Source organism: Humulus lupulus, chromosome 1 (genome assembly GCF_963169125.1).
Source record: "Humulus lupulus chromosome 1, drHumLupu1.1, whole genome shotgun sequence".
Taxonomy (NCBI): Eukaryota; Viridiplantae; Streptophyta; class Magnoliopsida; order Rosales; family Cannabaceae; genus Humulus; species Humulus lupulus.
The window spans coordinates 291,120,378-291,132,764 of record NC_084793.1 but is presented as its reverse complement, the minus strand read 5'-3'; the positions used below and the strand labels follow the sequence as shown (position 1 = coordinate 291,132,764).

General features: G+C 35.3%; 1 protein-coding gene across 1 annotated transcript; it reads left to right on the top strand.

Moving 5' to 3' along the window:
* Nucleotides 1-2,598: 2,598 nt before the first annotated feature.
* Nucleotides 2,599-4,441, top strand: LOC133778688 (uncharacterized). The gene has a single exon (XM_062218697.1). It carries the CDS (start codon nt 3,017-3,019, stop codon nt 3,521-3,523), a length of 507 nt encoding a protein of 168 aa, XP_062074681.1. The 5' UTR covers nt 2,599-3,016; the 3' UTR covers nt 3,524-4,441.
* Nucleotides 4,442-12,387: the final 7,946 nt, after the last annotated feature.

The window sequence follows — 12,387 nt, the reverse complement described above, 5'->3', positions numbered from 1 at the left end:
AAAATTTTTCATGAATGAAAACTAAAAGAACGGTACACATAAAAAGTAAGGTTAAAAAAACTTACACAAAGTCGATCGTATGGAACCAAACGATTGAAGGTTGCTTTGTCTTTTTGGCTTAGAGAACATGCAAGGGTTTGGAGCTCTGGTTTGTGATTCTTTTCTGAAAGTTGGGAGGGTAAAAATGAAGATGAAGAAGATGAATAAGGGGTATAAATAGGAAAAAAAAAAGGTCGCATTCGGGGGGGGGGGAGGGTGGGTGGGATCTGAGCCCTTGAATTGGGTTAAAACATGATCCAATGGGCCATGTTTAATGTCAAAAACTAGCGGCAAAAAAGGGGAATAGGAAAGGACGTGTTTAGAAAGAGAGTACTCGAGTACTCTTAGCATCCATTCCTATGTTGACACATGTCCACACTCGAGTGTGGTAGGTGGGCACATTTTCCGAATGTGAATTTCAAAACTTTCTTTCTAAGAGGATTCGAACCAACACTTTTGAGGGGGCAAAATGTTACACCCAAATTTCAAGAATAAATAAACAGCCTCGAAATCTAGGCTCGTAAAGTGCAAGCTCGGAATTAATAAGTATTAATGTTATAATTGTACAAATAAACATGAACTTCCAAAGAGCCATGTCATTTGCACTCGAGCGTGAGTTGCAGGCTTGAAGGCAACAAGAAGTCTCCTCTGAAAGGTGAGTTCGATGGACCCATCAAGCAAGAAGGTAGCAACAAATGGAACGACAAGCTCAAAGCTACATATGATCTCGAAAGCGCGTTGAAGCAGCGTCCAAGCTCAAAGACGCATTAAACTAATACACGAAGATGTTGTTAAGGAATCCCTATAATCATGGGGATTTAATTCAAACCGTGTAATCAACCCTATTGTTTAGGGATATTTATCTACAATTAATTGTATTTTAATTAACAACTTTTATATTTCAAATTCAAACCTGATATGTATCTTGTAATATCCCTAAGATTAAGGGAGAATTCTTGGAATTGGGTCTATAAATGGCTTGGGTTTAGTCATTTATACTCCGCACTATTTTGTACTGAAAGAGGCTCTGTGAAATTGCTCTAAAAAAAGCTTTATTGCAGATCTTAATAAAAATGACTCGTGAACGTAGGCATATTTTAACTGCTGAACCACGTAAAAATCATTATTTTTCTTTTCTTGCTAAACTATACATTTACTTAATTGCTCTTGTCTTTAGTTGACGAAAAACGTTGTCAACACTACTCTTACTGTCTTCTTTAGAAGTAGCTTATTAAAGTAATAATCTTTTTTGATATTATTGAATCCAATCTTTTAAGACTAATTCATATAAAAAGTGATTTTAAAAAGTTGTGCTAACCAATGTATGAGTATTGTTTTAGACCGTGAATATTTTGTTCTCAACATGATTATATTATGCTCCTTTTTTTCAAATAAAAAAGTAACCTAGGTGAAAATATATATTTTTAATATTATTTTACAAAATAATCCTTTAGACAATGTATGGAATTTGTTGGAAAGACTTCTTTTTAAAAATCAAATAAAAAGTTATTTTGTAAAATAATATTAAAAAAGGGACTATTTTGCAAAAGTCCATTAATTTTTATCCAACTATTTAATGAGCAAAAGTCCATAATATGCAGATAATTTAGATGGATTCGGTTCTGTCTTTTAGTGGACAAATGGAGCAAAGTGAACCAACTGAATTTAGTGTAAAGAAAATATAAACCAAACGAAACTAGTGAAACTAAACTATCATAAATTAGTTTTGGCTATTTTTTATTAAATTGATTTAGTTTGATTTGGTCGGTTTCATTAATTTGATATAGGTAGAATAAAAACTTCCTAATTTGTATTATTTGGTCCAACTAAATAAATCCTTAAAAAGTATAATTAATTGAATGATGGGTGGAAGCATGCTGTGGGAATGAGAAATCAAAATCAAATTAAAAACAAAACATTTTCTCTTTTGTAGAATTTTTTTTAAAATTTCCCAACTACCATTTCTTTCACTCTCTTCACATTATAATTATATTTATGGCCACAATATTTGTTTGGTGCACACATTACTCTTACATTTTTTTTCAGCACCCAAAATTTACCATCTCTCGTTAAAAACGTATACACAACAACATTCACGTTTGATTTTTTTTTATTAAGACAAGAAAGAAAAAAAAATTATTTTGATTGCTTGCCTTGCAACGAAAAACCAAATTTGATAATATTTTTTAATTTTACAAAACATAGAAACATAAAAAAACACGTTTTTTTTTTTGAGAAAAAACTGCATTCTATTTTGATCAAACTTTTTTTTTTATAGAATATATATTAATATATTCTTAATTATGTAAATAAATCTCTTGATATCTTTTGTAATATTCTTAGGCATATTTTTAGCTAGTTGATAGTTTCCTTAATCTTAGCCTTTATTCCTCATTGTAATTTTGTATATAATCATAACCTTGTTAATGATACATTGACGAAAACGATTTCCTTCATGGTATCACGAGACCAAGGGTATTCTTCTTCCTTCCTTTTCTGTCTTCCCTAAGCTTCCGCTTGCACTCCTTCTACCCGTCTCCGTCTGTGTTTATTTTTTTTTTCCATCTTCAAAAACTTCATCATGTCTTCCTCTAAAGCCCCATTTCATTCGGCATTAGCCGTATCAAACATACGTAACCATATCCCTACTGTTCTTGAGATGGAAAATGTCTATTATTCAACTTGGGCAGAACTCTTCAAAGTCCACGCTCGCTCTCATCGCGTTATTGACCTCACCATTCCTCTGACATCTGGTAGAGCAGCACCACCCACCTCCGACGAGGAGAAATAATTATGGTAAACTCTTGATGCAACGGTCCTTCAGTGGATTTATTCCACCATCTCTACCGATCTATTGCATACTATCATTGAACCCGATCAGAGAGCGATGGATGTATGGACTCGTCTTTGTGATCTATTCCAAGACAATGAACATTCCAGAGCTGTGACCCTTGAATAGGAATTCTCCTCTACTCTTATGTGTGATTTTCCTAATGTCTCGGCATACTGTCAACGGCTTAAAATATTAGCCAATCAACTTAAAAATGTTGGAGCTCCGATCAACAATAGTTGCTTGGTGTTACAATTGGTCGCGGGTTTAACAGATGCCAATAACGATGTTGGGACATTGATTCGTCAAAGTAAGCCACTTCCCCCCTTTTACCAGGCTCGCTCCATGCTCACTCTTGAGGAAGCCGACTTTGCCAAGAAGGCAGCTACTAAAACTGATTATGCCATGTTCTCCAATGCCTCCGATGATGCTACTTCTTATCCCGACACAAATCCACAAAATCGTGGTAATGGCAATAAACACAACACCGAAAACAAGAACCGCAACAACAACGGGGGTGGTCGAAACTCCAACAAAGGTGGTCGCAGTGGTGTCGGCGGCCAGGGGACGAACACCGGCGGTGGCCGGTCCAGCTCGACAGCCCAGCAGCAGCCACAGAGGCCAGGGGCTCCTTGGAAACCTTGGGTGTGGTAGCCTTGGGATATCCCTCCCTGCCCATTTCCTACTTCCAATTGGGCCAGGCCCAACTGTAATGCCCTGAAATCCCTAATGCGGTTTAATGGCTGGATTAGTAGACCGGGATGGCCATAACTGTTTAATTATGCCATTAAATGAATATATGCATGTTTATGTGAATTATATTATAATATGATGTTAAATGCATGCATGTGGGTCCACATTTCATTACAAGGGTGTTTTGGTAATTTGGCCCGTTGAGGGCATAATTGTATATTTGTATGCATGTCGGTGATATATTGTTGATGCCACATTATAATGTAGATTTTTTTGAGCTATTCGGTATGAGACGATCTTTGAATATCAAGTAGCGGTTTAGTCATAATGGGATTAAGTTCGAGGCTCGGGGTGAGTCTAGGGATGATTTAGTGATTAGAGCGTTGCTGGGAGTAAAATGGTAACATGATTTGAATTATTGGTACTTGAGAATATCGAGAATAGCGGGAATTGGATGGTGTTAATTATGATTAACGAAATAGGTTGGAAAGGACGATTTTACCCTTGAGGGCTTTTAGAAACCTTTATTTGACCTAGGGGTATTTTAGTCTTTTCACCCCTAGGATTGATATATGCCATTGAAGGCTGTAGAAGTCACCCAAAACAGAGCAAGGTTTCTCTCTCACCCGTACACCATTTTCCCTCTTTCTTCCTTCTGTTTTTTTTCAAGCCAAATTGAATAATTAAGCTAGGAAAAATCAAGGTTTGAGCTTAGGAACTTGATTTATTCTTTGAAGGGGATTCAAAACCAGCTTGAGGTAGGATTTCATCCAAGAATTTTAAGCTATACTCTGTTTTTCTTTATAGTTTTCAGCTTATAGTTTTGATGTGGATAGTTGGGAATTAAGGGATGTTTTTGTGTAAAATTGATTGGGTTTTGATGAGGGTGAGATGTAGATGAAGTTTAGGGGTTGAATTGGATGTTTGGGTGATGTTTGGGATTGGTTTGGAGGGTTGGTTTGAAGGGAAATCGCAAGGAGGGAAAACCAGAAAGATTCTGGTCTGTAATTGGCGCAGTAGCGCTAGGCAGGGAAGAGAGCTGGGCCTCTCTGACTTGGAAATAGCGCCTCAGCGCCATTGAATAGGGCTGCAACGCTGGTCTATTTTCAAGCAAGCCTATTTTAGGGCTCGGAATGACTTTTAAGGCTCGGGGTTTGGTTCCTTTGCCCCGTTTGAGTATATTAAGATTCCCGAGAGTGCGGGATTGATCCCGGGAGTGTGGTTTTAGATTGTGAACAATTTATTGATTTACTTTATTAATGGATTATAATTGGTTATGATTAGGTAACCGCTAAAGAATCTAAAGGTTGATCGTTCTCAAGGGTCGTTCTTATATTATTTCTCGCTCGAACCAGAGGTAAGAAAATTGCACCCTGTGTATATGACATGCATGGTTGTTGTTGAGGTAGGTTGGTTGATAAATGTGGACATTGATTGCATATTAAATGCTAGCGAATATTGTTTACTTGTATATTGTACTGATTAGTTAGGGATACTGACCTAAGAGTCAGAAACGACATAAGCGTCCTGAACGCAGGGCCGAATGAAGATTAGATCTAATCGATATCAGCGTTGAATGACTCTAAGGCATTAACGTTGGACCGACCCTAAGGTCGATGAATCTTATAAGCGCTTGGCTAGTCTAAGACTAGTTACTCAGAGCCAGGGCCAAAGGCCTAGGTGACTGCTTGTCACATGGCTAGGAACAGTGTTCCATAGTTATGACTCTAGAGTCATGAGGAAGGTTATGTTGGTGACTAGTCATCATGCACCTATCCTATTTAAGCTAGTGAAAGGTTCACATATCTGTTAAGCCCCGGTGACCCTATCGTCACATGGCTAAAGGAAAATGTGCCCATCTTAGTGACTTTTCCGACTGTCACTTACCTGTTTTGGACTGATAGTCCTGAATGATTATTACAATCATTGTTGATATTATATCATGTTATATTGTGTTTTCTTGCTGGGCCTTGGCTCATGGGTGCTATGTGGTGCAAGTAAAGGGAAAGAAAATCTCACCCAGTCTTGAGTGGAGAGCTTAGGTGGTGTTGTGTACATATGCGGCCGCTTGTCCACCACGGCGAAGGAGTTCTTAGAGGAACTAGGGGGTTTACCCTATTTTTGCCGCTTAGGTCGGCGGGTTTGTAAATTTGAAACTGTAATGACCATTTTGAGTTATAAATAACTTGTAAACGCTTTAATGGGCCCATGAACAGTTTTATGTTTTAAATAAAATATATCATTTCCTTTTGATTGGTTTTCTACATTAGCCTGTCATTTCCTTTTGATTGGTTTTCTACATTAGCCTGTTAATAACACTTAGACGCACGTTTTTAACCAAAGGACTCGGGTAGCGGGTCAAATTTCCGGTTCACCGTTCACCGTAACTGTTTTGGGGTAACCAGGGAGTTACACCAACAATGCTTCCAAGCAAAATTCTGGTCTTCTCGACCCAAGACCACAGCACCAAGCCTACAATGCAACAGCCCCTAGCCCAACAGATATTGAGGCATCTTTACAAACTCTAAATCTAGCTCAACCGGACCCGACTTGGTACATGGACACCGGGGCCACATCACATATGACATCCACGCCAAGTACTCTCTCATCCTATTTTAATTTGAGCAATGAACATGGTATAATAGTCATTTGTCTCTTTATGCACAACCCCATGGAGGAACATATGAATGCTCTCAGGCGCATTGTACGTTACATTTAGGATACTCTTGATCATGGTTTGCATTTGTATCCATCTTCGACATCTACTCTAGTTTCTTATACTGATGCAGATTGGGGTGGGTGTCCCGATACCAGGCGCTCCACGTCTAGTTATTGTGTGTTTCTTGGTGATAATTTGATCTCCTGGTCCTCCAAACGCCAGGCCACCTTATCTCGGTCTAGTGTAGAGGCAGAATACAAGGGTGTTGCTAATGTAGTTTCTGAATCTTGTTGGTTAAGAAACCTTCTTTCGAAGCTACACTGTCCTATTCAAAAAGCCACTTTAGTGTACTGTGATAATGTTAGTGCGGTTTACTTATCTAGAAATCTGGTTCAACATCAGCGCACTAAACATATTGAGATAGATATTCACTTCGTCCGCGAAAAGGTTGCTCGTGGAAAGGTTCGCGTCCTGCATGTCTCGTCACGATATCAAAATGCAGATATTTTTACGAAAGGTCTCTCTCTGATTCTCTTTCAAGATTTTCGAGATAGTCTTAGTATTTGCCAGCTTCCCATTTCGACTGCGAGGGTGTGACAGAATATATGTAAATATATTCTTAATCATGTAAATAAATCTGTTGATATCTTTTGTAATGTTCTTATGCATATTTTTAGCTAGCTAATAGTTTCCTTAATCTTATCCTTTATCCTTTCCTGACATTCATCATTGTAATTTTGTATATAACGATAACCTTGTTAATGATATAGTGACGGAAACAATTTCCTTCACTTTTCTTAATAAGAAATAATATTACAAATTTTGATTTTTTTTTAAGCTTAAATTCACTTTCCCTTCCAATGAAGTAACATTAAACTCATCTAATTAGGTGGGTTTAAGATTTTTTTTCATCATCAAATGACACTCACACTTAATTGCATAAAAATAATAATTTATAATTTTATTAGTGCATATAAAATCAAATAGTTTTATCCAACATTATCATAAAATTAAGAACAACTAGTGGATTCGCCCCCTAACTTTTGTTCATAGTATGCTTTTACCTCCTAAATTTTGGCGTATCCTTTCACCCACTAAATGGCAAAATAAGTATTCTTTTACCCCCTAATTTTTTATACAAATATTTTTTGCCCCCTAAATGGTAAAATAAGTATACATTTTTACCCCTGAGTTTAACACCATTTACAAAGTATTAGTTACTTAATGATATAATGGTCTTTCACGTTATTTATTAAACAAGTATTTTTTTTAACCAAAACAAGCATGTATATATTTTGTCAAAAAAACTATGTATATACAATATTTATCATATGAATATTTACTTACAATTATCAACTTATTACAAAAGAGATAATACTTTTGAAAAAAATAACATAAGTTAATATATAATAATACTTTAATGTCATGGTAAAATATATGTAAAATTTTTATATTTTAACTCATATTATTTTGTTAAAAAAAATAAATATCTCATGTTACCAAAATATAACAATTTAATATTTTGGTAACATTATTTTTTTTAACATAATAACATGAGTTAAAATATAACAATTTTACATATATCAATTTGTGTTTTTATCGAGTGACACATGACACACTTTAAGGAGAATTAAGATTTCACGTAAGCTCATTAAGTCTCTTGGAGCCTATTCTGGGCCCCACGGGAGGTAAGCCCATCCTTCACCATAGTTCACCACCATCGAAGGAGCACATCCTCCTAAAAGCGTCACTTCCCGAGGGCCATGTCACAGGAAGGTGCTCCAAGTCTCACTACAAGACCATCTCCTCCCTTATCACTTCATCCAGGTCAGCAAGGACCTTCATCTGTCTAGGAGAACGATAGCCAAATGTCAGGCATAGTAACCCTGAACCACAGACAACTTTATGAAAAAATGACTGTTGGATGGATTGTGGTGTCGACTCCGTACAAGCGGCAAAATGGATATCCTACAACACCGCCTAACACGAGAAAATGTGCAGAAACCACTCTGATAGTGCCAGGGACGTTTCCCCCAACAAAATAGTGGGTTGACATTCCTCTCATTGGACCGACAAAGATGCGCTGGAGCACTAGCTTATTTACTACTAGAATGTACATTCATCATGTAATAACTCCTCCATTAAGGGAGAATAGTTGTAATCAGCTCCAATTAATGAGCTTAATTGCCCCAGCAGCCTATAAATAGGGCTAGGGCACACATTGTAAAGGATCTCAATTTCTACTTTCTGAGTGAGCACATACGCTGCCTGAGAAGCAAGAGAACTTGAACTTTTCAAGTTCTTAACATCTTAATACAAGTGACTCGTGGACTATGGTTAATTTATAACCTGAACCACATAAAAAATTTGTGTTTCAATCTTCTTTTCTTTAAGCTTTAGTTTAATTAATTGTTAGCAAAAAAATAGTCAACATCTATATTTATATGTTTATATGAAGGAGGGTCACAAAGAGGTAATATGACACTCTAAAATTGCTCTAAATCACTCTATCTATTTTCTTTTTTTTTTCTTTTTTTTTTATTCAACTATTTCTAAAAAAACATATTTTTATTGTACTTTTTTTAATAATAATAATAATAAACTCTATTCTATTTTATTTTATTTTCTAAATATCTATCTATATATAATTATAAATTAATTGCTATTAACTTTATTTTATTTTATTATAGTTTCTGACTATCTATCTATATATAAGAACATAGTCATATATAAATATACATTTAAATGACTTAAAAATTAAACTACAACACAACTATATAAAATGAAAAATATATTCTGACCCACTCTATTTTAGTCAAGTATTATTTTTGAAAATTCAATACTAGCACTTTGTTTGACAAATTTTTAATAATTTATTTTATCATTTTAAAAATAAATGGTCCAAATAAGTAATCAACCAAAATACATGTGGTTCAGATAATCTATCTATTGTAAATATTTTGACAAAACATGAGGTTCAAAATTTATTATTTTAATAAATGGTCCATACGAGTAATCGGCAAAAATAGAATGTTTAAAATGATGTAAACTCTTATACAAAACATATTATATATATAATTTACTTTTATAAAGAATTTTTTAACCTTTTGAATACCTACATGGTCCAAATGTTAATTTTTAAAAATGAAAGGTCAAAATGGGTAATCGATCAAAATAGAGTGTTCCAATAATCGATTTGTTTATTCATATTTTTAACATTTTGACAAAACACGAGTTCTATAAGTTAATTTATAAAAATAAATGGTAATCGACTAAAATAACATTTACACAAAATATAAATTTCTTTATACATAATTTAGAATTTTTTTATATAAAAAATTATGCCCACGTGCCCATATAAGGAGCATGTTGTATGGGTAGGGTGAAAATGATTCCTACCACACAATCTCCCCAAAAAAATTTAAAAACATACATTTTTAATCATTACAAAAGACTGCGCGAAGCGCAGTTATGTTTTCTAGTTTTAAAAATATATTGGAAATCAGAATTATTTATTTATTGGTTATTTAGGATTTTTACCCCCCGAAGTATTACCACTACCGTATCGTGTCCCCTAATTTTTTCAGGTCGTTAAAAATTCCCCATGAAATATTTTTAGTGATGTAAAATGGGACTTCTGTTAACATTCATCACATGTGGCTAGCAAAATGCTAATGTGACTCTTTACTTGCTGATGTATATTGGTCACGTCAGTGCCACGTGAGTAATTTTAAATTTAAAAATAAAAAAAAAATCTATTTTCTTATTAAAATAAATGAATTAAATAATATAAAAATAAAATTGATAAATTAAACCGTATTTTATATAATAAAAAAAAGTAAAACCAAATATAAAAAAATAATTACATTTATGATAAAAAAAATCTAATTTTCAAATTTATAACTAAATCTAAATTAAGTTCAAAAGTAAACTTAAATATAATCAAATCTTTTCAAAGAAAAAAAGATCAAAAATAAAAAATAAAATAAAATAGAATTATTTCTTCTCCAACACAGATTCAATGGGGAAAAAAATTAATATCACTACATCAATCTAGAACCCAAACCATTATTCAAATCCCACCTATTAATATAGTACTCAAAATAAAAAACTCGACATCATTTTTTTTTTATTTCATTAGAAGTATTAGAGTTGAAATTGGATTCAAAACAAAAACTTCAACATCATACAATAAAAATCCAAATTAGAGAAATCGATAACACCAAAATGACAAATCACAAGTTTGCTTTCAAAATCCCAATAAAAAATCGACAACATGAGAACATGAAGCTTGAGAAAAGCTCGACCAAGACAATGAATTTTTTCCAGCTAGTTCAACCAACACCCAGAATGGATCAATTGAGATTTTTGCAACACATCAATACAACAATATTGATTGAACAAATTCCACAACACATTGCTCGAATAGAATCTACAACACAATAAGTTTAAGATTGCTTGAACATATACCACAACTGTAATGCCCCGAAATCCTTATTGAGGTTTAAGGGTTAGATTAGTGGGTCGGGAGGGCCATAATGGATTTATTAATCCATTAAATGATTGTGTGCATGTTTATGTGAATTATATTATAATATGATGTTAAATGCATGCATGTGGGTCCACATTTCATCTCATGGGTATTTCGGTAATTTGGTCCGTTGAGGGCATAATTGTATATTTGTATGCATGTCGGTGAACTGTTGTTGAGACCACATTATAATGTGGATTTTTTTCGAGCTATTCGGCATGAGACGATCTTTGAATTCAAACTATCGGTTTGGTCATAACAGGCTTAAGCTCGGGGCTCGGGGTGAGTCTCGGGGTGGTTTGATGATTAAAGCATTACCAGGAATTAAAGGATAATCAGATTTGATTTTATTGGTATTTGAGAATAGCAGGAATAGGAGAGTGTTAATTATGATTAACGAGGTAGGTGGAAAATGACGGTTTTGCCCTTGGGGGTTGTTAAGAGAGGCTTTAAACATGGAGGGTATTTTAGTCTTTTGACCTAGGCTGTATATAGGTTGAAGGCTATAGAAAGAGAGCTTTGTTTCCTTCCTCACGATCCTCACCATTTCTCTTCTCCTTCCTTTTGATTTTGAAGCAAGTTTGGGGATTCAAGCTTGGAGATTGAAGCTTGAGGTCTTAGACTAGAGTTCAGCTATTGAAGAGGATTCAACCTAAGCTTTAAGGTAAGGTTCTAGTTCCATTTTATAGTGCCTTGCTCTATTTTTGTGTTGGTTTTAAGGTTTGAAGTTTTGATCATTGAATGGGGAATTGGATGAAGTATTGATTGGTGTAAGGCTTAGGTTTTGATGCTTATATGGTCGATAAGTTGTGGTAATAGTTGGTGATGTTGCTTGGTGATATTGGGATAGATTTTATGGGGTTTTGAAATGAGTTCGAAGGGGAAAAACAGGGGTTTTTGGCCGAGTTTCAGGTGGGGCCGCGACTCTGTTCTAGAGCGTCGCGGCCCAAGTTTGAGGAAGAGGAAGGGAGAAGCTGCAGGGTCGTTGGGTCACGGCCCGTGCTAGGGAATTGAAAGGGGGGTCGCTTCTGGTTGAGGGGGTGGGCCGTGACATGGTGAGGGAGGGCCGCGACCCTTAGTGGCATTTTGGCCAAAAGTAGGTTTTTGGCTTGGGGATTCAAACCTTAGTCCTCGGGATCGATCCTACTACCCGGTTTAGTAGGATTTGGTGTCTCGGAGGCAAGGTTTTGGTTCGGGAACCTTTGTTATTCATTTTATTGATGGAATCCCATAATTGGTTATGACCCGGTGACCGTCAAGGAACTAAAAGGTTGATCGTTCTCAAGGGTCGTTCTTTTATTAATTCTCGCTCGAACCAAAGGTAAGAAAACTGCACCATGCATATAACATGCATGGTTATTATTGAGGCATGTTGAGTGTTTAAATGTGGACATTGATTGCATATTAAATGCTTAGCAATTCTTGCTCATTTGTGAATGGCACTGACTTACTAGTCAGAATCGGCAATGGTGTCACACTGTCTGTGAAGTTGTGACTTACTAGTCAAGTTCGATAGCGGTACTGAGCACTGGTCGTATGTTACTGACCTAAGAGTTGGGAACGACATAAGCGTCATGAACGCAAAGTCGATAAAATATTAGATCTAATCGACATCTGTATTGAATGACTCATTAT

Excerpts from the sequence above, each read along its gene's own strand:
- LOC133778688 (XM_062218697.1), top strand. The coding sequence starts at position 3,017 with ATGTGTGATTTTCCTAATGTCTCGGCATACTGTCAACGGCTTAAAATA.